This window comes from Mustela lutreola, chromosome 1 (assembly GCF_030435805.1).
Source record: "Mustela lutreola isolate mMusLut2 chromosome 1, mMusLut2.pri, whole genome shotgun sequence".
Taxonomy (NCBI): domain Eukaryota; kingdom Metazoa; phylum Chordata; class Mammalia; order Carnivora; family Mustelidae; genus Mustela; species Mustela lutreola.
This window is the reverse complement of record NC_081290.1, coordinates 196,056,666-196,082,600: the sequence shown is the minus strand read 5'-3', so window position 1 is coordinate 196,082,600 and position 25,935 is coordinate 196,056,666. Positions and strand designations below refer to the sequence as shown.

Here is a 25,935-nt window from a genome sequence, read left to right as displayed (position 1 = left end):
ACCAAAACCAGGCCCGGTTTGGGTGTTGAGTGACTTCCAAATTCTAGTGCAGGCTTTCAGTATTTGTTTCATCCCCACATCCCCGGGTGGTCATTCACGCAGAGCTTCTTGGCTCATGGGCGTGAATCGATGGACAGAAATCAGGCTATGACCATGTTTCAAAACTCTAGGGCTGTGCTATCCCGTTCTTGTTTTATAATCATCTAGGTGAATCCATTTCCTCCAGAGGCTGCCTGGGCTGAGGATAGGTGCTTTCAGCATAATCCTCCTGTTGCCAACACCCCAAACTCAGTCTCTGTCTTAGATTCTGGTTGGATCGTTCTCTTGTTGCTGGTTAATAGTATGGACGGTGCCGTTTCAAACTAGCCCCCCCTCCCCGCCCCGTTGGTATCACTCTTTCCTGCTCCCCCTTCTCTCTTAGAGAAGAGTACAAATTTAAAGGAAATGTACATATCTGGAACATAAGGCCGTTAGCTTTCATGTCTCCCTGAAATGGGGCCCATGTTCCAAGAACCTTTGACCAAAATAAATAAAAAAAGAGGTGATAAAATTTATTCAGCCATGGTTCTCCCATTTGATCAACATTTGGAGCATTGCACATAGACTGTCACGGCAGGGGGAATTTTTATTTTATTTTACTTTTTTAATATTTTACTTGAAACATCCTCCCCTTACCTTTCCATGAAATCGAGTTATCCTTATTTTCCTAAAATCGTTGACATCTTTTGGACACCACATAAGCCATGCATTGTGCTTAGCACTTATGCCATGCATTGTGGCATAATTCAAAGATTATCTTCATTACTCTACAATGTAACATTCAATTTAAAAACTATTTTATTTATTTATTTTTTAAATATTTATTTATTTATTTGAGAGAGAAAGAGAGCATGAGCAGGGGGGAGGAGCAGAGGGAGAGGGAGAGAGAGAATCTTTTTTTTTTTTTTTTAAAAGATTTTATTTATTTATTTGACAGACAGAGATCACAAGTAGGCAGAGAGGCAGGCAGAGAGAGAGGAGGAAGCAGGCTCCCCGCTGAGTAGAGAGTGCGATGGGGGCTCGATCCCAGGGTCCTGGGATCATGACCTGAGCTGAAGGCAGATGCTTAATGACTGTGCCACCCAGGTGCCTCCAAATCCCTCATCTGTAAAGCCTTTCCTTGCTTCCTATTGTACTCTGTGGCCTTTTCTCAACTTACTTTGGCACTCAGGGATTCTCAGTCTTTTTTGTGCTATTGGCTCCTTTGGCAATGTAGAGAAACCTATGGGATTCTCATCCAAATATGTTTTTAAATGCATAAAAGATAGTTATATTTGGGGCGCCTGGGTGGCTCAGTGGGTTAAGCCGCTGCCTTCGGCTCAGGTCATGATCTCAGGGTCCTGGGATCGAGTCCCACATCGGGCTCTCTGCTCAGCAGGGAGCCTGCTTCCTCCTCTCTCTCTCTCTCTGCCTGCCTCTCTGCCTACTTGTGATCTCTGTCTGTCAAATAAATAAATAAATAAATAGATTAAAAAAAAAAAAAGATAGTTATATTCAAAGAGCCCTTTTAGGGGTCTGTAGACTCTAGATGAAGAACCCTTGACTGTGAATTAGTTGCATATTGCTTTATAGTTCTGTTATCCAATATGGTAGCCACAAGCCACCTGTGGCTTGTCCAAATGGAAAATGTACAGTGAACACACGCTGGATGTCAAAGACTGAGTACGAAAAAGGAGTGGAAACTGTCTCATTAATATTTTAAAATATAGATTACATTTTGAAATACAACCTTTGGGATATATTGGCTCAAATAAAATACATTATTAAATATTTTGTTAAAATTAAGATTGTTAATTAATAAGTTATTGAAATTAACTTCCAAAGCTATTAGCTTTACACCAACACCTTCATCTCCTAACAGATGAGAAAATCAGGACCCATGAAGCTTGTCACTTAGCCATGCATTGGCAGGTCTCTTTGGCTCTTGAGCATATGTTCTTTCCAAGATACCATACTGCTTTTATGTCTCTTTATTTTTATGTCTTATCATGTTGCCTTTGCAAACCATAAATACTTAGAATGTGTTTTGTTGAGATGTGATGGTAACTGACTTAATCCCAGTACAATCCCAGTAAGAGCTGGCTCGTTCCTGGCCTGGCATGACCTTTGCCTCACTCATTTAGAGTTTAAGTTTTATAGACAGAGACGGACAACGGCACTTGCAGGGCAAAACCCATGGTTTTTGTTATCTATTCGGTTCTCCTCAGGTGGTGTTTCCAATTTCAGCATCTCATTGGACCAGTAATCACACAGACAGGAGAGAAGAGTTTGGTTGCCTTTCCACATTATGGGGAAGGAAGTGGAGTAGGGAGGGAAGGGTATGAGAGACAGTAATGCTGTACTGCTTGAAATTGAAAATGAGAAGCGGTACGTGGGAGACAAATGATCATTTCTCGTTGAGTGCACGTTGATTGATTGCCTAGCTGCACAGCGGTGTGTGCTAGAAGCCATACGGGATGTCCAGAGATGTTTTTGCCCTTGAGGGATTGAAATTAAAATTGGGGAAGGACTTGGATATCCACATGGTTGGATATATCGTGGTCGAAGGCAGTGTATGAGGAGGAACAAGAGCTGTGGAAAAGAAAGCAGGCCTGAGTGTGCAGCCTTTCAGCAGGGTGTGCCCGAGATGGAAATGGAGGTTGGCCTTGGAGCACATGGGCAGTTAGCTGGGTCTCTCTCTTTCAGGATAACCAATCATTTGATCTGTTCCTTTAACTCCAGACAGAAGCTCTGTGTCTTAGAAGAGCTCAGGTGCTTGTTTGAAAGTCTCTATTGGTCTATGATTTATTGATGAGGGTAGTAATATCCAGGTCCATGAATTCCTATCCAAAACCCTTAGGGCCAGGCATTTTGAAAGCAGAAATAGAGTGCATATTCTGCATATCGTCTCCTGGGGATTGGGGCAGCAATCGCCATAATTAAAAACATTAATAGGGCGCCTGGGTGGCTCAGTGGGTTGGGCCGCTGCCTTCGGCTCGGGTCATGATCTCAGGGTCCTGAGATCGAGTCCCGCATCGGGCTCTCTGCTCGGCAGGGAGCCTGCTTCCTCCTTTCTCTCTGCCTGCCTCTCTGCCTACTTGTGATCTCTCTCTGTCAAATAAATAAATAAAATCTTAAAAAAAAAAAAAACATTAATACTTCTGCAGCAAAACACATTAAATGGAATAAATTAAAACCATAAGCAACTTTAAATTCATGTAGATCAGCTTTAGTTGCCAAGTGAGGTCAGGTCAGGTTCTGCCACCAAATAAGTTATCAAAGACTTCTGGTTCTCAGAGCACGTGGTGAAGAATGTGGACCTATGGTAATAATGATAATAATAATAATAATAAATGGAGAACATATGGAACAACAATGATGTTTATTATCTTCCAGATACAGTTCTAAGCACTTACCTGGGTTTACTCCCTTAATCTATCAGACAATCCCTTGCGGTAGATTATTTCTTGAGAAAAAAACAAAAGGAAGCCCAGAGAATTAAGCAGCTTGTCCAGCTACAACTTGTCAGGGTCAGAACAGGATGCAAACCTAGGCAGTCTGGTCCGGGCCTGCGTCTTAACCACTCTGCTTTGTGTTTTGGAGCAGGGAACTGGAAGCAGGCAGGTCTCCAAAGTTTTCTCCACTTAGGTTACTCACATGGGTGGCTCTATTTGAACATCTCCCGTGTATAACAGTGAACGGCCACGATGGATGCCTGGCAAGCGGAATCTTCTTTCTCAGAGGGATCTAGAGCCAGGGACGACTTGGTTATGGCTCCCCAGCAGAGCTGTCACAAAAGCCCAGCCCAGCCCAGCTCATGTTACCTTGTTTATTTCTCCTAGATCAACTGAGAGTTGCTGTTGTCCTCTTGCTGGGCAAGAATGGAGGCCCCGCTGGTGAGTCTGGATGAAGAGTTCGAGGACCTTCGGCCCTGCTGCTCAGACAACCAGGAGGAGAAACCTCAGTGTTTCTACGGCTCATCTCCCCACCATCTAGAGGACCCCTCCCTCTCTGAGCTGGAGAATTTTTCTTCTGAAATAATCAGCTTCAAGTCCATGGAGGACCTTGTGAATGAATTTGATGAGAAGCTCAATGTCTGCTTTCGGAACTACAACGCCAAGACAGAGACCCTGGCTCCCGTGAAGAACCAGTTCCAGATCCAGGAGGAGGAGGAGACCTTGCAGGACGAGGAGTAAGAAGTCTTAATTGCCCTCTGTTGCTTCCGACATGAGCCCCGTAGACTGGGGCTCCTTGACATGGACCTGGTTTCTGTCCATGGGTTCGTGTCACTTATACTTGCCTCTAGTGGGGCAGGGCCCCGGGAATTGCGGACATTACACTATTATGTCCCTGTACGGTGACCTGTAGAGCTTTCTTAAAATGGAAAACTTAAAGGAATGAAAGATTTTTAGAAAATAGGTTTTCTTTAATACAAAATGGAATTTTAGGAGCATGATCCATTTTAGAGCCTATCTTCAGTTTTCTTTCTTTTTTTTTTCCCTTTCCAAAAATTTATTTTGCACAAGCCTTCTATGACTCTCTTTTTCCTCATTAAAGCACATATTTTACTTTGCTTGCATGTGGAGCTGTTTCCCTTATTATTTCTAGTAGCTTTAATTACATAAACTAGAATTCTTAACCCTTAGAAGGCTTACTTTCTGGTGAAAACGAAGAAGTAAACAATGGTAAAGTCTTTGCTATAATAGCATTCTTCAGACTGACAAATTTAGGGATCCATTTAGTAATTTCTAGAAGCACAATCCCTTGCGGTATTTTTGCCTTCGGTGCCTGCTGTTCTTGGTCACACCGCTTTGAAGAATGAAGAGGCAGACAGGGCAGAGTTGAGGGCAGCAAAGCAAGGTTTATTGAGTGATGGTACAAAGCTCCCAAAGAAGGAGGGGACCCGAGAGGGTTGCCCTTTTTTTATTTAAAGATTTTATTTATTTATTTGAGAGACAGAGGAGCACAAGCAGTGGGGAGGGGCAGAGGGAGAGGGAAAAGCAGACTCCCCGCTGAGCAGGGAACCTGATGTGGGGCTTGATCCCAGGACCCCCGAAATCCTGAACTGAGCCAAAGGCAGACACTTAACCAACTGAGCCACCCAGGTACCTCTTCAGTTTTCTTTATATCAGTAGTAATCCGCCCAGATATTAGAAATAAGGACCAGAAGAAAAATTAATTAACAATGACAGATTCCTGGGGCCCCTAGGTGACTGAGTGGGTTAAGCCTCTGTCTTCAGCTCAGGTCATGATCTCAGGGTCCTGGGATTGAACCCCACATAGGGCTCTCTGCTCAGCAGGGAGCCACCCCCTTCCCCTGCCTCTCTGCCTACTTGTCATCTCTCTCTGTCAAATAAATAAATAAAAATCTTAAAAGCAAAACAAAACAAAACAGTGACAGATTCCAACAAATTGCTTTGAGAAACAGCAGAATTATGAAAATCACCTGTTTATAAACCCTTCTCAGGACTGGAAAATCATCTACAAGTGTTAAGATATGTCCAAACCAGAAACCATACTAACTGAGAGCCCAGGGAATTACTTTGGGCACAATAAAAGTGACAATTAGGTGATGTGGCTTTTGAGTATACAGAGTCCCTGGGTCACTTACTAGCCACTCATGGGGTCTTAACTGTAGTCAAGAAAAGAGCTTTGAGAAAAGTGCTGTATGAGGAGTGACAAGAAAAAGACGAAGGGGATAATTTGGCACATAAATTAAAGAAGGATGTTTTAGGCACTTAGTAAAAATAGGCCTGAATTCCCTATAGAGATAAAATAAGTACCAATTGTTCTTAAGGGATCACACAGGTAGTTGTAATGGGACTTTGGAGCAACCGGGTTTTGGTTTCTCTTTTTATAAACTTGAGCCGGGGGAGGGGAACTGTTGCCCATAAATAAGTGGGATAAAATGGCGTGTCCTAGGCAAGGGAGCCTGACCAGTGTGGGAGATAGTTGCTGACTTGATGACCCTGTGAGTGTACTGGGACTCTGTGTCTGTCTGTCTCACTCACTATTATACCCCCGTGTCTAATGCAGGGCTTGGTGTGTTGTAAGTAATCCAGGAATATTTTTTTAATGAAATACTGAATATTAAATGAATTGGGTGAGCAATAATGGCCATCCTCGTAGGTAAAGGTAGTGCATTTCCAGATCCACACCATTTTCTTTTCTCCTTTTTAATTAATGTTGGCCTGAAGTCATGATCAGAGAGAACATTTTACTCTGGTGACCAGTACTGTAACTGTGAGCTCTGTGTTTAAATTCAGTTTTAAGTTTGAAACTGACTCTTCTTAAATGCCGAGCCTGTTATAATTTGTTAACTCATGTAAGTCGAAAAAGAATGGCTCTGGGGCTTTATTATACAGAATATTTTTTTTTTCACTGCCTGGTGCAATGAACTAGAAATACAAAGACTGTGGGTTATAATTTTCTTACTCCTGCTAACTCACTGTGTGACCTTGGGCTAGTCACTTAACTCTAGTCGACTGCGTGGGTCCTCATCTCTGAAACCTCCAGAGCTCAATCTTGATGAAGCAGGGCTAAGAACTCGGAAAGACCCTAATTCCTTAACTCACCCACAATGACATTTTAAGATGCATCCCATTCCTTTTGCTTCCAACAAATCATTTCTTCCCAATCTAACGAACCCTGCCTCCCCGGCTCCCTGCTGCCTCATTAAGGACGAAGGCCCAGTGAACTGGTTCTTGCTCTCTTCTAGCACATTAACAGAGGCCACTCAATGTTAATTACCATCACATGGGGTTATTGGTCCGCTCACCCTGATTTTTCTGTCTTGCCTGCCTCATTGACTGCTTCAGCTAAAAGACCGAATGTTGAATAGTTCCTTAGAGATAAGGTACAATTTGGGGATAGCGTAGAGGGAGGAAGCCGGGAAGAGAGAAATTAACACTGTGCTTTCTAAGCAGTCCATGTATCTAAGCCTTTCCAACTTAAAATAAAAATCAGAGTTAAATTGCACATTTTGCCTAGAGATACCTATCCAGACACTATAAAATTATAAACTATAAAATTATGATGGAGAAAGGAAAAAGATAATTTAACATCTAATTTGTTTATGATTCTCCTGAGCATAGCTTGTGAACTTGCCTAGTTTTGGTAGTGGAATGGGTGTTTCATCCACAAACAGACTACAAGTGTTTTAGCTGGGTTAGAGTTAAATAATAGAAACATAAAACAAAAGCTGTGTCGTTCTTAGTCAAGCTAACCTCCTTAAAGATAGCACAAGTCATAAAGCCAATGCAGTAATTCCCTATAAAGTTTGGATTTCTTTAAAAAAAAAGAAAAAAGTTTGGATTTCTTTCCTTCCCGTGTGGAACCATTTGGCCAATAGGGAGTTGGCTGAGATGTCAAGTTAACTCTGATTCGTCAGGCCGTGGAAGTTTTAGGCACTACACGAGTCAAATTTGAATAGTTATTTCCTGGCTGTAAGTTTAGAAACTTCCAGAATCTATTCTTTGCCGTGTGTGATCATCGTTTCCTTTGTCATGAGAGATTGAACTGGAAGACTAGAGACCTCAGCCCACTGCCTGCCTCACTGGGGTTGTGATCAGTCCTCTTACTGGCACCCAGGATACTGAGGGTCCAGACATGTGGGAACAATCAGTTTCCTGCTCTTCAGATAGAATTGTTGGGTTAAAGCTGTTAAAAATAAAGTCCACGTGGGGTCATGCCTGTCTGGCTCCGTCCGGAAGAGCATGCAACTCTTGACCTTGGGGTTGTGAGTTCGAGCCCCGTGTTGGGTGTAGAGATGCCTTAAATAAGTAAAAACTTAAAACCAAGTAAAGTCCACACAGTAAATAAATAATACCATGTAGTCGACTATACTTGAGGGTGAAGACCAGTAAATACCGAATACGCAGGACAGGTAAAGCTGATGGGTAACTGATTTTTAGGAACTTTATTTGTCTTCTCAGAAGTTCAGTTTCCCCAGAGGGCAGTGGTAGTATTGATTCTATTTAAGTCCTCGAAAGAATTTAAAAGTTGTTCAAAGCCAGTATGTGCATATAATAATTCCTAAGTATTAACTGTGAAACAAGCATTAATATACTCACAGGAACACATACCCAAGCGAGGCTGTTGGCCTGGCTGGACAAGAAACACTGGGGGGAGGGAGGAGCCAGCCTCAAGGGTATTAAGGGAAAGGTTATCAAGTCAGAATTCTAATAAGCCCTTTAAGCCTAGCTGCCTGCTGCATTGTCCAGAATAGGTACAAAGAGGTGTGTGTGTGGGTGTGTGCGTGCGTGTGTGTGTGTGTGGGGGGGCAGGACTCATGTAGCCTTGACGGCCATATTGCCAGTAGACCCAGATCTCTGTTATCCGTGTCTTGTCCTGCTCAGTCCCTCACACTCTGCCTGTGTCCATTTCCGAATCCCCAGCCCTGTGTGGTGAAAGATGGTTTAGTCAGTCCACAGGCACCTCGCTAAGCCCGGGCCATAAACCATGCACACGAAGAGCAGCATAACGACGGGAATTAAGGCAACCTGGTTTTTTTTTTTTTTTGGCAGAGAGGCAGGCAGAGAGAGAGAGAGGGAAGCAGGCTCCCTGCTGAGCAGAGAGCCCAATGCGGGACTCGATCCCAGGACCCTGAGATCATGACCTGAGCCAGAGGCAGCGGCTTAACCCACTGAGCCACCCAGGCGCCCAAGGCAACATGTTTAATCTTGGCTGTTTGAGAACAGATCTAGGAGGTAACATTGGGAGTCTCCCTTCCCCAAGATAAGAGTCGGAAGCAGGGTGCTTCTCCGGGAAGTAGAAGTTCACAGTCCTCCTCAGGGTGCCTGTAAAAGGGAATGTGTTCATTCCCAAGGCCCCTGCTTGTGGGGAAATAGGTAGCCTCTCTGGGGGAGAAAGCCCTTCCCCTTCTCTTCCTCAGAGAAAGCTTTGTGTTTCCCTCCCACCACTGGCTCTTTGCTCCCTCTCCTGCTCCCGTGGCTGCTGCCAGTGTTTCTGCCCTTGCCTTCTATGTAACCTTTGCTGAGGCAGGAGAGCTAGACAGGAAGCCGTCATGCCCCTGCTGCCCCTGCCATCGCTCCTTTTGGAGACGGATGAAAGCACCCTGTCCAAGGAAAATGGAGTTCGCGATCTTTCACTCAGAGCCACTTTCTAAACTAGCTCGTGAGTGGGAACTTGGTATATTATTCTGATCCCTGTGCCAGTGCCAGTAAAATTATAAAGAACTGGAATAGTTACATGGTTAGGCATATAAGCTCTGTAGCTCTATTGCCCGGTTTCAAATCCCACCTCTGTCTTTACTGGCTGTGTGACTCTAGACAAGTTAACGGACTTCTCTTTTTCAGTTTCAGTTTTTATTCCCCCCTCCTTAAGATCTGCCTTATAGAGTTGTGAGGAAGAAATGAATCCATCCACACAAAGGTTTAGGAGAGTACCTGGCTTATAGTCTGTGCCCATTAAGGGTTGGCCGTTATTATTGTGACTTGGGCACTGACTACGCGTAGGGGTGTGGCGTATGTGAGCAATTACAGAGATAAGAGTCACTCTGTCTTAAAGGTTGTTTATGAGCCGCAAAGGGTAAAGAGTGCTTCAGAAAAGAAGAAGAAAATTTGGACAGAACAGGAAAGAATGAGGATGGCTTGAAATCCCAAGGAGATCAGGGTGTGGGGAATCATCCCTAAAAATCTAGAATTGGAAGATGAAATCCACAATATGTCAGTGAAGGCTCACATGAGGAAAGCTGCCACACCCTCCATGATATGACAGAATCCCTGCTTGTTGTTTTAAGAATGCAGGCAGTTTCAAGGTCATTGGCAAGTGTGTGGTTCATTAAAGTTCCCAGCTTCTATCCAGCCTAGAAGAGGCACAAAAGCCTCCTGCCTATTTTGGGCTTTGCTGAATATCATTTTTCCAGGCGCTTGCTGCAGGGAGAACTCGAAGGTCAGTGCCCACATGCTGCTTGTTGATTCTCCGCAGCAGAGAAGGTAACACAGCCATGTTAAGGGGGAGTCCCCCGCTGGCCTTCCCGGTGTGGGGCTTGGAGTTTTGTCCTGGAGACAGCAAATTGTGTTTGCCTCCTGGCTTTAGAATGCTACTGAGACTTGCGTTAGCATTAGGCTGGATTAATGAAGCTCTAATGGTGCCTGATGGAGATTGGATTATCACCCATGTTTAAGAAGCAGACGCTGAAATCCTGCTGAATGGATGTCTAATGAACACTTGATGAGTCCTCTTAAAGTGCTTTCTTGTAATTGTAGGAAAATAACAGAATAAGCGGATCACCCGCGCACGGCTCTGAAACTGTTTTCTTGAGTTCCTTCAATGTGCCTCATGACCAGTTGTATACCTTGTGCACTAGGAAAGTTTCTTTGCTTCTAGCCCATAAATCATATATCATTCTGGATTTTACGTATGTTAAGAGCACTCACCTGTTCACATTTCAAATGTCTGTGCTCCTGTCCGTCCTGCACTTGCCTTTTCAGCCTGGATTTTGTCATGTTTTGAATTTGATCCATATGTATACTTAGTTGCTTATTTTTAAATGGCTATTTCTTTATTTTAGTCGATCTAAATAAAATGTACCTTCTTAGACCTTGTTTTCGTAGGTATCACTCATGTTTGGCATGTGTAAGCACCTGAGGAAGATTGCATAGAGCCCCCCTTTATCATTAGCTAATGTTAGCCAATGCCACTGGCTGCCGTGGATGACATAATTTTAGGAGCTTGGTTTAATGATTTTTGTTAATCTCTCGGTGTTGACTCATTTGTTTATTATTTTTATTTTTTAAGATTTTATTTATTTATTTGACAGAGAGGGACACAGCAAGAGAGGGAACACAAGCGGGGGGAGTGGGAGAGGGAGAAGCAGGCTTCCTGCTGAGCAGGGAGCCTGCATGGGGGCTTGATGCCAGGACCCTGAGATCAGGACCTGAGCTGAAGGCAGACACTTAACGACTGAGCCACCCACGGGCCCCTCATTTGTTTATTTTCCTGTGTGTGAGAATTTGTGACTTTAGGTAATTTCCCCTAACCCCCTCTCTTTCACTGCGCCCCGCCCAAGAAATCTTTCTGAAATAAGTGAATTAAATGGCATGAGTTGTAGGAAAGGGTTTCTTATAATGTACATATTGGAATTTTTAAAAGTAATGTAATAAAAGGAGCCCCATCTTCTCTCACAAAAACCAATTGTTAGAGGTGTATTGATTGATTCCTTTCCTACATTTGCCTTAGAATGTCCATGACGGAGACTTACATTGCTAGAGCGCGGGGTCGTGCCACCCGTGGGCTCGCTAGAGCATTCTGGGTAATAAGTAAGCATGAACAGGGCATTAACCCCTTAGCTACGTTAGATGTCAAGGAGTTCATTCTTGACCATTTAGTTGATTTGCATTCAATAAAGTTGAAATGCATCTGAACTTTATGATGGCCCTGATCTTAATGAGATTCAGCCAGAAAATCTGCCCTGATGTCCATCTGTGTGTCTATCATCTGTGTATCTATCAATCTATCAATCTATCATGATCTTCCTCTTTCTCTCTGTCTTCTTCACCCATAGGAAAGGAAAGGAATCATGGGCATTTCTTAGCTTCATGACATATGAACTATTTGGTGGAGGGGCAGATTTATTTTCAGGGACAATTTATTTTTTGCCAGAGTTGGCTTGATTGTACTCTACCATGTGTATCTCAATGGTGAGAAAGCCCTCTTCTTTTAAGCAAACACCTTTCATGCTGAAGCCCCTGGCCGGCATCCATTCTCTTGGCTCTTTCTCTCCTGGTAGTGCCTCTAATTCCGTTTTTTTAAGCTGCTTTGCTCTTGCATGCTGGAAGGCAGATGACCTCAGCCTGGCACACACAGAAGCCTCTCTCCTCCCCTGGCCCAGCTCTTCCTTCCTCCAGGCAAGGCCAGGCCACAGATGTGTGCTAATGAGAGCTTCTCTTTGTTTACAGGGTTTGGGATGCTCTGACAGACAATTACATCCCTTCACTCTCAGAAGACTGGAGGGACCCAAACATGGAGGCTCTGAATGGCAACAGCTCTGACACGGAGGTACCTCTCTGGGGCCCCTTGCTGAATAAAGCTCGAGAAGATGTAGATTAGATTCCAGCTAGGAAAACATTCAGTAATTCAATAGTCTTCCCCATTAGGTCACGAAGCCCAGCAGGAGCTCCCAAACATTGCTGGGAAGGCAGGAGTTGCAGAGGAGGTAGAGAATAAGAGGAGGGGACCTCTGGTGTGTACGAGGTGATTCCAACGGCTGTCGGTGAAAAGTGTCAAAGCAAGTTGCTATGGTTGATCTGTGTCCTGCACCGTGCAAAATAAGGGGGTCTGAAGTAAGAGGAGGAGAGTGACTATGACATTTCCCTTGTGTGCAAATATGAATGGTTTAAAAAAATATATCAGGTTTTCCTATCTAAAATGAACAGTTCAGTCCCACCAAAACCAAGGTGGCAAATATTGATACACTTGTGGCAAGGTCAAAGCCTGGCTAATGATCAGAGCTGGGCCCTAGACTTTAGGGAGGTGGTCACTCCGTGGGGAGTGGCCAGTGAGACATTTCTAGACTCAACCAAGAAGATGTTTAAGCAGCTGAACCTGAGTCACATTCGTGTTTACTGATGCCAAAGAAGAAAGTAGCCTCAAGGTTTCTGAATAAAGCGAATATACTTGTTTTGAGTTGATTTGCACGGGCTATGACAAGTGACATTTCAGAAGATCCAAATGGCCCTTCCTAGCTGAATCTATGTGTAGAAAAAAAAAATCATTTAATGGCTCCATCCTTCCTAAAAGCTGATTTCTGCCTTGCTTCGTTTTCTAGTTTTAGCTGTAAATGAAATTTAATGATTTCTTACCAGGAAGGGCTGTCACAGCCATGTGGGCTCAGCAAATGAGGGAAGGGGAGGTGGATCTCATCTTCCTAGGTCCTCCAGAATTGAGTTCAAGGGAAGGAATGAGAGATGCATTTTCCTTACCGGGCGATATTTCTGCAGATCATTGCCCCAAAGAGCACAGCAAAGAGATCAACAGGGGCTGATTTATTGAAAAGGTGGCTGTCCATCCTTAGCTCTTTTAATAATTAGCAATCCCAAACTCTCAAAACCTCAGGGTTTCATGGATGGGGCAGTTAAGGTGGTGACTTTGACACTAGGATATTCGCGACAATCCTACTCAGTGTGGATAGAGGTCCCAAGTCGCCTTTTGGCTCCCGGCTGCTTGTTTTCTCTTGCGATGCTAATACGCATCCTTGCCTCAGTGCAAAGGACAAGGGGACGACCATGGAATAAATCTCGTTACTGAAATGAAATCAGGTCCATCATGGTGCAAAAGACAGATTTTGCTTTCTTATCTCTTTTGCCACCTTTTCAACCCCTTCTGTGGACTAAGCCAGAGGATGTGTAAGATAGCCTGCCCTTCAGAAGGTTTCTAATTTATCCTCACTTGCAGATTTCCCTCAAGAGGGTTAATATTTCAAGGCAAATTGAACGACCCTGAGAAGGATGATCTTGAGTTCGACTCCTTGTGAAATTTCTTCCATCCAACCCATGGGAAAATGACAGGGTAGCCAAAGTGGATGGATTAAGGCTGTTTTATTTCATCTCCTTTATTATCGGGATTCATTACAGTAGAAGCTCTTTTAACTGACCTCAGTTTAAATGATTTGCTAGATTAACCAGCGCTCTGTAGTCCTGTAAGAGAGCGGCCGACCCAGTGTCCTTGTCTTGCTGAATGCACACAGCTGGTAGGCTGCTTCGAGCAAGCTCTCATAGCTCTTCTTCCACTTAAGTGGTTCATGGCCAGGAATCAGTTGTGTGTGCTCCCACACCTCTTTATGCTTGTCCTTGGGACTCCAAGTAATGTAATCAAACATTACAGAAACTGTTGGATTATGACAGCAAAGAGAGTCATGTTTTGCTTTTTAAAAATCAAAGTAACACATGTACAGTCTTTTTATTTTTTAAGAAAAAATATTTTATTTATTTATTTGAGATAGAGTGAGAGTGAAAGCGAGAGAGCAGGAGCCCGGATGGGGTGGTGGTGAAGGGCGTGGTGGGTAGAGGCAGAAGGAGAAGCAGACTCTCCGTTGAGCAAGGAGCCTGACGTTGGACACGATCCCAGGTCCCTGAGATCATGACCTGTACTGAAGGCAGACGCTTAACTGACTGAGCCACCCGGATACCCCATATATATACATAGTCTTAAAAATCAAATAATACTTTAAAAATATTATAAGACTAGGGGCGCCTGTGTGGCTCAGTGGTTTGGGGCCTCTGTCTTTGGCTCCATGGTCTTGGGGTCCTGGGATAGGGCCCTGCATCAGGCTTTCTGCTCGGCGGGGAGCCTGCTTCCTCCTCTTGCCCTGCCTGCCTCTCTGTCTACTTGTAATCTCTGTCTATCAAATAAATAAATAAAATCTTAAAAAACTATATTATAAGACCTAAAGCCTCCCTCTGACCCCCAGCTGTTCCTGACTTGTCTTTCCCTAGGCCATAGGAGCCACCACTTTTATTTCTTTTGGCATAGACCTCAAATTTTCTTTTCTTTTTTTTTTTAAAGATTTTATTTATGGGGCGCCTGGGTGGCTCAGTGGGTTAAGCCGCTGCCTTTGGCTCAGGTCATGATCTCAGGGTCCTGGGATCGAGTCCCGCATGGGGCTCTCTGCTTGGCAGGGAGCCTGCTTCCTCCTCTCTCTCTCTGCCTGCCTCTCCAACTACTTGTGATTTCTCTCTGTCAAATAAATAAATAAAATCTTAAAAAAAAAAAAGATTTTATTTATTTCACAGAGAGAGAGAGAGATTACAGGTAGGCAGAGACACAGGCAGAGAGAGAGAGGGAAGCAGACTCCCTGCTGAGCAGAGAGCCCGATGCTGGGCTCCATCCCAGGACCCTGAGATCATGACCTGAGCAAAGGCAGAGGCTTAACCCACCGAGCCACCCAGATGGCCCAGACCTCAAATTTTCTAAGTAACACATTTATATTGCTGCTTGCTTAATGATTAAAAGCAACAGTTTGAGCTGTTATTTTTTAACTTTATACTATGGAAGATAAGATTTAATGCTTTCATACCTCCTCAAACATTCACACTTAGCGTTCCACCTTCCAACAGAGGGTTGTCACCGATTTATAGTGAAATCAATACTAAATATATAAGCTATCATAACTATGTAAATACTATTTTTTTACTGAATCATGTAGTGTTGTATAAGAATATTTCTTCTCTTATAAAACCTTTTTCTTAGCCTGGAGTAAAGAATTATTTTGTTTTTTTTAATTTGCTTGATTTTCTGTATATTTATCTATCAATAGTCCAACCCAGAATTCTTGAGTGAATTTTAAATCTCACAATATGATTGAAAAAAAAAAAATCAGACATTCAGGGGTGCCTGGGTGGCTAGTTGGTTGGACATCTGCCTTCAGCTCAGGTGGTGATCTGAGAGTCCTGGGATCAAGGGGCATAGAGGCTCCCTGCTCAGCGGGGAGCCTGCTTCTCCCTCTGCCTCTGCCCCCGCCCTTCCTTGTGCTCTCTGTCAAATAAATAAATAAATAAATAAATAAATAAATAAAAACCCCAGGGCGCCTGGGTGGCTCAGTGGGTTGGGCCGCTGCCTTCGGCTCAGGTCACGATCTCAGGGTCCTGGGATGGAGTCCTGCATCGGGCTCTCTGCTCAGCAGGGAGCCTGCTTCCTCCTCTCTCTCTCTCTGCCTGTGTCTCTGCCTACTTGTGATCTCTCTCTGTCAAATAAATAAATAAAATCTTTAATAAATAAATAAATAAATAAATAAACCCAGACATTCTATCAATTCTTTTCTTTTCTTTTTTTTTTTTTTTGGTCTTGAAAATGTCCAAATGAGTATCTCTATCTTTCTACTATCAACTAGTCTGGTTGTATTCTAGATCTGGTACACAGCTGTTCTTGTGGAACTTCCCTTCACTTTCATCTGGGGGAGACTTCTTGCCTCTCTCTCCTGTCCTTTGACTGATGAATTTTCTTTTAATCTTTCTAGGTATATTCCCTTTTTTTTTTTTTTAAAGATTTTTTTTATTTATTTGACAGAGAGAAATCACAAGTAGATGGAGAGGCAGGCAGAGAGAGAGAGAGAGAGAGGGAAGCAGGCTCCCTGCTGAGCAGAGAGCCCGATGCGGGACTAGATCCCACGATGCTGAGATCATGACCTGAGCCGAAGGCAGCGGCTTAACCCACTGAGCCACCCAGGCGCCCCATATTCCCTTGTTTTGGTGGGGAAAAAAATTCACTATATTCTTGAGAAAGGGTACAGAGGAATCTATTTTTTAGAATATACTAGAATATCTTTATTCTCCTGCCATAGACTAGATTGAGAGTTTGATTTAATAGTTATTTTAGGTTGCAAACATTTTTTTTACCTGGAATTCTGAAGGCATTGTTCTCTTATCTTCCAGCTTTCCCTTGCTGTTGAGAAGAACTCAAATCCATTCTGATTCTCCTTTTATATGTGACTCTTTTATGGTTCTTTCTGAAAGCGTTTAGGATATTCTTTTGCCTTCCTTTTTTTTTTTTTTTAAAGATTTTATTTATTTGACAGACAGAGATCACAAGTAGGCAGAGAGGCAGGCAGAGAGAGGGAGAGGAGGAAGCAGGCTCCCTGCAGAGCAGAGAGCTCGATGCGGGACTCGATCCCAGGACCCTGGGATCATGACCTGAGCGGAAGGCAGAGTCTTTAACCCACTGAGCCCCCCAGGCGCCCCTCTTTTTCCTTTCTCATTTGAAATTTTCCATTTATGTGCCTTACAGTGAGGTCCCCCTCTCCACGATTCAGTCTGCGTTATATATAGTGCGCCTTTCACCCTGGAAACTCATGACTAAATTGTGGTATGTTTTCTTGTGTTATTTCTCTGAAGATGAATTATTTCTGTTTTCTGCCTCTATGGTGATGATTACATACGTAGTTCTCTCCTTTATTATGTAAATGTGATCAATGACATGAATTGATTCTCAAATATTAAGTCAGCCTTGCATTCTTGAGATAAACCCAACTTGGTCATGGTGTATCATTCTTTCCTTTTCTTTCATTGTGTGGTTTTCTTTTTTTCTCATAGTTTTACTGAAGGATGATTGGAATACAATAAATGGCATATATTAAAGTATTCAATTTGATAAGTTTTGACATATGTATACATCTGTGAAATTATCACCACAATCAAGATATCAAGAATATCCATTAACTACTCCCCTTCACCCCCCAATCTCCAGGCAACCCATTTCTATCACTATAAATTAGTTTGTGTTTTCTAGAATTTTGTATAAATGGAGTCATGCAGCAGATACTCTTTTTTTTTTTTTTGCAGGGGGAGGGGTCTGGCTTTTAAAAACTCAGTATAATCATTTAGATATTCATCTATTTTGTTGTTTAAATCAACAGTTCATCCCTTTTTATTGCCAAGGGCTGTTCCATTATAGAGATATAAAATAATTGGCTTACTCATTCACCTGTTGGTGGACATTTGGGTTGTTTTTTGAATATTGTAAATTCAGCGATTGTGAATATTCTTGCCTAAGTCTGCTTGTAGTCGTATGTCTCTGTTTCTCTGGGATAGAAAACCCGTGAGTGGAATGTTAGGGTCATAGGGTAAATGTATGTTTCACTTTTTAAGAATCTGTCAAACGCTTTTCCAGTTTGAGAGCTCCAGTTAGTCCACATCCTTGCCAACCCTTGTTATAGGCAGCCTTTTACATTTAGACATTGGAGTAGGCATATAGAGTAACTTATTTGGGTTAAATTTGCACTACTGAGCATCCTTTCATGTCCTTATTTGTAATCTGTCTTATTCAGTGAAGCGTGTGTCCAAGTCCTTTGCCCACTTTCTTAATGGGTTATGAGTGATCTTGTTAAGTTGTTATTATTCCTTATATTAAAAGGTAAAATGAGACATACTAATTTTTTTTTTAAGATTTTATTTGTTTATTTGACACAGAGAGAATGAGAACAAGTAGGGGGAGCAGTAGGTAGAGGGAGAAGCAGGCTCTCCGCTGAGCAGGGAGCCTGATGTGGGGCTCCATCTGAGGACCCTGGGAACATGACCTGAGCCGAAGGCAGACGCTTAACAACTGAGCCACCCAGGCACCCCAAGGCATACTAAATTTTTAAGAATTAATGTAAGTAAGATCAAATAGGACAGCACAGGCCCAAAGCGGTTAGGAGTTCTCCACCAACAGGAACTATAGATAAGCTGGAAGCAAAGGAAGGAAAGTATTCAGTTTGCTATAGCTTAAATGGCTCTATTATTTGGGAAAGCCTAGTTGGCTGTTTGAGATTGGTTGCTCTTTGATTTGAATTCTTAACCTTGAGGCATTAAAGGTTTAGGTTTTGACTGGCTTGGAAATCTACTAAGGCATTAAAACCACCTCAGTCTAATGGCCTCCTTGTTTAATTAATTTAACACACGCATTCTAGACGCAGTCCTTTGTCTGATATGTTTTATGCACATATATTTTTTTAAATATTTTATTTATTTATTTGACAGAGAGAGATCACAAGTGAGCAGAGAGGCAGGCAGAGAGTGTGGGGGGTGGGAAGCAGGCTCCCTGCTGAACAAAGAGCCCAATGAAGGGCTCCATCCCAGGACCCTGAGATCATGACCTGAGCTGAAGTCAGCGGCTTAACCCACTGAGCCACCCAGGTTCCCTGTTTTATGCACATCATTTTGTCTATGGACTGCCTTTTAACTTTCTTAAGCTATTTTGAAGGTCAAATGTTTTTTAAATGTGATGAAGCCCTATTGATTTTTTTTGTAGTTTGTGCTTAATGTGCAGTATTTTAGTAGTCATTGGGATTTTTCTGGTAAGTCTTCTAGAAGCTGCATAGTTTCAGCTCGTCTGTGGCTTATGATTCATTTCAAGTTAGTTTCTATATGTGGTGTGAGGTAAGGGTTAAAGTTCATGTGTGTATGAGTGTGTGTGTGTGTGTGTGTGTGTGTGTGTATGTGTATAGCTGTCCAGTTGTTCTGGTACTACTAATTGGAAATATTATTCTTTCCCTATTAAATTGTCTTGGCACCTTTATCAATCGACCATGTATGTGTGGATCTATTTCTGAATTCTTCATTCTTTTTCATCAGTGGGTGTCTATCTCTATGCCGATACCATGCTATCTTCATTACTATAGTTTTGTAATAAGTCTCAGCATAAAATAGTACAGCTTCTGACCCTTGAACAACACAGGTTTGAACTGTGTGAGTCCACTTACTTGTGAAATTTTTTTTTGGGAAAAACAATAGTGTATTGTAAATGTATTTTTTTCTTCATTATGATTTTCTTCATAACATTTTCTTCTCTCAAGCTTACTTTATTGTAAAAATGCAGTATAGAATACATATAAAATACCAAATATGCATTAATCAACTGTCTATATTATCAGTAAGGCTTCTGTCAACTTAACTAGTAGCTAAGTTTTGGGGAGTCAGAAGTTACATGTGAATTTTTGACAGTGCAGGGCATCCAGACTCCTAAACCCTGCATTGTTCAAGGGTCAACTGTATGTCTTTCAACTTTGTTCTTTTTTTTTTTTTTGAAGTTGTTTTGGCTATTTTTGGTCCTTTGTATTTCCATATAAATTTTGGAATCAGCTAATTAATTTCTCTAAGTTGCTGGAAATTCAACTGTGACTGCTAAATCCATATATTGATTTATATATGTAGATCAATTTATTATCTTAATGTGGTGAATTACACAAACTGATTTTCAAATATTAAGCAAACCTTTCATTTTTTTTAAAAGATTTTATTTATTTATTTGTCAGATCACAAGTAGGAGAGAGGGAGGCAGAGAGAGAGGGGGGAAGCAGGCTCCCCACTGAGCAGAGAGCTCGAAACAGGACTGGATCCCAGGATGCTGGACCTGAGCTGAAGGCAGAGGCTTTAACCCACTGAGCCACCCAGGCGTCCCCCAACCTTTCATTCTTAAGATAAACCCCAATTAGTCATGATATAGTATCCATTTTATATAATGTGGGATTTGATTTGCTAGCATTTTATTAAAGCTTTTCGCTTCTCCGTTCACTAGGAATTTTTTTCTGTAATTTTCTTGTAATGTCTTGACTTGAATTGGGAATTTTCCTTTCTCTAGTTTCTGAGAATTTGTCTTAGATTGGTATTATTTCTCCCTTACATGTTTGGTAGACTACACCAGCGAAACCATCTGGACCAGAGGTTTTCTTTGTGGAAGGTTTTTGATGACACATTCAATTTCTTTTTTTTTTTTTTTTTTTTTTAAATTTGTATTTTCTTTTTTTTTTTTTTTTTTTTTTTATTTTTTTATTTTTTATTTTTTATAAACATATATTTTTTATATACATATATTTTTATCCCCAGGTCTGTGAATCACCAGGTTTACACACTTCACAGCACTCACCAAATCACATACCCTCCCCAATGTCCATAATCCCACCCCCTTCTCCCCAACCCCCTCCCCCCGGCAACCCTCAGTTTGTTTTGTGAGATTAAGAGTCACTTATGGTTTGTCTCCCTCCCAATCCCATCTTGTTTCATTTATTCTTCTACCCACTTAAGCCTCCATGTTGCATCACCACTTCCTCATATCAGGGAGATCATATGATAGTTGTCTTTCTCTGCTTGACTTATTTCGCTAAGCATGATACGCTCTAGTTCCATCCATGTTGTTGCAAATGGCAAGATTTCATTTCTTTTGATGGCTGCATAGTATTCCATTGTGTATATATACCACATCTTCTTGATCCATTCATCTGTTGATGGACATCTAGGTTCTTTCCATAGTTTGGCTATTGTGGACATTGCTGCTATAAACATTCGGGTGCATGTGTCCCTTTGGATCACTACATTTGTATCTTTAGGGTAAATACCCAATAGTGCAATTGCTGGGTCATAGGGCAGTTCTATTTTCAACATTTTGAGGAACCTCCATGCTGTTTTCCAGAGTGGCTGCACCAGCTTGCATTCCCACCAACAGTGTAGGAGGGTTCCCCTTTCTCCGCATCCTCGCCAGCATCTGTCATTTCCTGACTTGTTGATTTTAGCCATTCTGACTGGTGTGAGGTGATATCTCATTGTGGTTTTGATTTGTATTTCCCTGATGCCAAGTGATATGGAGCACTTTTTCATGTGTCTGTTGGCCATCTGGATGTCTTCTTTGCAGAAATGTCTGTTCATGTCTTCTGCCCATTTCTTGATTGGATTATTTGTTCTTTGGGTGTTGAGTTTGCTAAGTTCTTTATAGATTCTGGACACTAGTCCTTTATCTGATATGTCGTTTGCAAATATCTTCTCCCATTCTGTCAGTTGTCTTTTGATTTTGTTAACTGTTTCCTTTGCTGTGCAAAAGCTTTTGATCTTGATGAAATCCCAGTAGTTCATTTTTTCCCTTGCTTCCCTTGCCTTTTGCGTTGTTCCTAGGAAGATGTTGCTGCGGCAGAGGTCGAAGAGGTTGCTGCCCGTGTTCTCCTCAAGGATTTTGATGGATTCCTTTCGTACATTGAGGTCCTTCATCCATTTTGAGTCTATTTTGACACATTCAATTTCTTTAATGAACATAGGGGTGTTCGGATTTTCTGTTTCTTCCTCCAGCTGATTTTGGTAAATAGTGTTTTTCAGGGAGTTTTTTCATTTAATCTGAGTAATTGACCACAAAGTTGTTTATTATACACTTTTATTATTTTAATGTAAGTAAGATCTATAGATCTTACTGTAGTACAGTGATATTCTCCTTTTTATTTCTGATCTGCTAATTTGTGTTTTCTTTCTCCTTCTTTCCCTCTCCTTCCCCTCTTCTCTCTTTAGTCTAGCTATGGGTTTATCACTTTTTTGGGGGGGGGAGTTATCACTTTTATTAATCTCTCCACAAAATCACTCTTGTTTTCTCTTTTACCTCTGTTGCTTTTTTGTTTTCTAGTTTGTTGATTTCTTTCCTTAACTTTATTATTTCCTTCCTTATACTTACTAGGGTTTTACTAAGCCACTTTAGGTGGGAGCTTAGATCAGATTTTATTTATTTATTTATTAGAAGATTTTATTTACTTTTTTGACAGAGAGAGATCATAAGCTGGCAGAGAGGCAGGCAGAGAGAGGGGAAAGCCAGCTCCTTGCTGAGCAGAGAGCTGGATGATGCAGAGCTTGATCCCAGGACTCTGAGATCATGACCTGAGCTGAAGGCAGAGGCTTTAACCCACTGAGACACCCAGGCTCCCCCAGATTTTAAACTTTAGCAATAATTGTCTTAGTCTACCCAGGCTCCCATAACAAATTGCCACAGACAGGGTGGCTTATAAACAACAGAAATTTCTTTCTCACAGTTAAAGAGGCTGGAATGCAAGATCAGTGTGCCAGCGTGATTACATTCTAGTAAAGGCCTCCTTCTGGCTTGCAGACTGCCAATTTCTGTCTGTGTTCTTAACATGGTACAAGGGATTTCAGGAGCTCTGTGGACTCTTTTATAAGGTACCAATCCCATTCATGAGGGCTCTACACTCATGACCTAAGCAAATCCCCAAGGCCCCACCTCTTAATGCCATCACATCGGGCATTAAGATACCAACAAACGAATTTTGGGAGGATGCAAACATTTAGACCAGCAATAACATAAGAATTTTAAAATAATAAAACTTCCTTTAAGTGTTGCTTTACCTGAATCCCACAGTTTTGAGATGGTGTGTTTTTACTAACCTCATTTTGAAATATTTTCTAATTTTTCTTGTGATTTCTTTCTTCTTTGACCTATAGATTATTTAGATGAATGTTACTTACTTTCAGAGTGTTTAGGGATTTTATAGTTATAATTTTGTATTGGTTTCTGGTTTAATCTTGTCAGAGAACACAATCTGTACAAATTCAGTCTTTTAAAATATATTGGAGTTGCTATATAGCCCAGCATATGTTGTATCTTAGAATGCACTATGTGCCATTGAAAAAAATGTATATTCTGTAATTATTGGTTGTAATGGTTAATAAAGCTCAACTAGATTAAGTTAGTTTATAGTTTTATTGAATTCTTCTAGCTCTTAACTGATTATCTTGTCTGTTTATCCATGAGAATTTATTTTTTTGTTTTATGTTTTATTTGAGATATAATTGGTATACAATGTTAAATTAGTTCTTTTTTCAGGTGCACAACATAATGAGTTGAAAATTCTATACGTTACACAATGCTTAACCATGATAAGTGTAGTTACCATCTGTTGCCATACAATGTTATTACAGTATTATCGACTATATTCTCTTTGCTATACTTTTGATCTCCATTGTTGATTGATTGATTGATTTTAAGTAAGCTCTACATCCAACATGGGGCTTGAACTCATGACCCTGAGATCAAGAGTCACATGTTCTACCAAATGAACTAGCCAGGTGCCCCTTGATTTATTTATCTTATAACTGGAAGTTTGTACCTCTTAACCCTCTTAAGCTATTTTGCCTCTGCCTCTCCCCACCACCCTTTCTTCTGGAAATTACCAGTTTGTTCTCTGTATTTATGAGTATTTCCGTTTTTGCTTGTTTTGTCTTTTAGATTACACTTATAGGTGAAATCATAACATTTGCCTTTCTCTGTCTGGCTTATTTCACTTAGCATGATACCCTCCACGTTGTCCATCCACGTTGTCACAAATGGCAAAAATCTCATTCTTTTTAGTGGTTGAGTAAAATTCCATTATGTATAGATGTATATGTCACGTTTTCTTTATCCATTCATCATCCATCAAAGGACACTTGGGCTGCTTTCAGAGCTTGACTATTGTAAATAATGCTGACATCAATGTAGGGGTGTATATATTTTTTGAATTAATGTTTTCATTTTCTTTGGGTAAATACCCGGTAGTGTAATTACTAGATTGTATCATGTTTCTATCAATCCTTTTACTTTTCACCTGTGTCTTCATGTTTAAAGTATGCCTTTTATAGATTGCATACAGTTGAGTCTTTTGTATTTAGTCTGACAATGATGATCTATGCTTTTTGGTCTATTGAATTTAGTTCATTTGCATAGTATGTTCATTAGCATTTAAAATAACTTTAATAATTTATGTTTAGTGGTATGATCTTGCATTTCTATTTGTCCTATCTGGGTTTTTTGTTGTTGTTGTTCCTCTGTTCCACCTTCCTTGCTTTTTGGGGGTTAATCAAAATTTTTTTGGTATTCCATTTTCTTTCTTCCATTGGATTTTATTTTATTTTATTTTATTTTTTATTTTTTTTTAAAGATTTTATTTATTTGACAGACAGAGATCACAAGTAGGCAGAGAGGCAGGCAGAGATAGAGAGGAGGAAGCAGGCTCCCTGCCGAGCAGAGAGCCCGATGCGGGACTCGATCCCAGGACCCTGAGATCATGACCTGAGCTGAAGGCAGCGGCTTAACCCACTGAGCCACCCAGGTTCCCTGGATTTTATTTTTTAATATTTATTTATTTTTAAAAAGATTTTATGTATTTATTTGACAGAGAGAGAACAAGCACAAGCAGGAGGAGCAGCAGGGCAGAAGGAGAGGGAGAAACAGGCTCCCCAAAGAGCAGGGAGCCAGTTGCGGGGCTCAATCCCAGCACTCTGGGATTGTGACCTGAGCTGAAGGGGACACTTAACTGACTGAACCATCCAGGCACTCCCTCTTCCATTGGATTTTAGCTATACCTCTTTGTGTGCTTTGTTTTTTGTTTTGTTTTTGTTTTTTTACTGACTGCTCTAAAGATTACACCCTGCACTATTAATTTATCATAGTCTATTTAGGATTCATATTATGCTACTTTACATAAAATGTGAAACACTCTCAACAGTTTAAGGATACTCCTGTCATCCTCTGTGCTATTCTTGTCATATATTTTACTTTAATCCACATTACATACCCCACAACACAAGTTACAATTTTTGCTTTAGACAGTTAGTTGTCTTTTAAAGAGATTAGGAGAAGGAAAAACAATTTTTTTCTATTTACCATTTCTGGTGTTATTTATTTCTTCCTGTAAGTCAGATTTTTAATCATTTCTTTTCAGGTAAAAAACTTTCTATTTCTATATAGATTACTATATAATCTTATAATGTTAGTTCACAGGTGACAGATTCTCAGCTTTCATTTATTTCATGTTTTCCCTTCTTTCAGTGAACACAGCCTTGCACTGTCTGTGCCCAGTGCCTCAAAACAATAGGCTCTTAGATTTTGTCCAGATTTATATTTGTGTGTGGCAGGGTAAGTCCAGTACTAGCTACTCTTTTGTGGCTGAAAGAGGCCATCTCGTCTGTTTTTGTGTTTTGGAATTCCTTTTATTCAAGTGTACTTAAACTGATCTTTTGCTTTTTCTCCCCTCCCATTCTCTATCTACTTATTTTCTTTTACTCTCTAGATGATTTTCTTGGCCTTAACTTCAACTCTTCTACTGAAAATATAAATTTTGCTACCATAATTTTAATTTCTAATAGCTTTATCTTGTTGTTTTTTAGAATCAATTCTACTAAACAGGCCATGTTTCAAGGAGGCAGTGTTTCTTGGTATCCCTCTTCCTAATGACAGGAAGGAGTTTCTTCTGCCCTCTGTATTACTTTTGATTTACCTTTCCTATGTATTTGCTTTCGTCCCTGTTTTTCATGTTGGGGATTGTCTGAAAATATTTGACAATCTTTAGGCATATTTAAAAGTGAGGCTAAACTCACAGAGTTCTGCCTGTGGGGGAAGGGCTTGTCTCCTACTGGCCCCCACTTTAGTGCTCAGTAGTGACCTGGTCACTGGTCATTTTGTTTGGAGACCCCAGATATTGGCATGTACGTCTTTTTTCTTGCGCAGTGTAACAGAAATGTAGTGACCACTAAGTGGAGTCCTCCAGTGTTTTGCTTGAGGAGGATAAGCCTGGCTGCTAGCATTCTTGGAGCCTAATCAGGGCAAGAGGCTGAGGGTCTCTGGTGAGTAGGTAGACTTCCACTTAATCCCTCTGTTTTGGGCACCATCCCTCACCCCAGC

The 25,935-nt window shown here is 41.3% G+C and overlaps 1 protein-coding gene across 3 annotated transcripts in view; it reads left to right on the top strand.

Annotated features, from left to right (window-relative positions):
- Positions 1 to 25,935, top strand: part of FEZ1 (fasciculation and elongation protein zeta 1) — a 47,058-nt gene that overhangs the window by 2,059 nt on the left and 19,064 nt on the right. For all 3 annotated transcript variants that reach the window (XM_059183997.1, XM_059183988.1, XM_059183992.1), the window contains exons 2-3: positions 3,861 to 4,210; positions 11,940 to 12,039. In XM_059183997.1, the coding sequence (XP_059039980.1) occupies positions 3,900 to 4,210; positions 11,940 to 12,039 (411 nt within the window). In that variant the 5' untranslated portion in view covers positions 3,861 to 3,899. The remainder of the gene's footprint in view (positions 1 to 3,860; positions 4,211 to 11,939; positions 12,040 to 25,935) is intronic.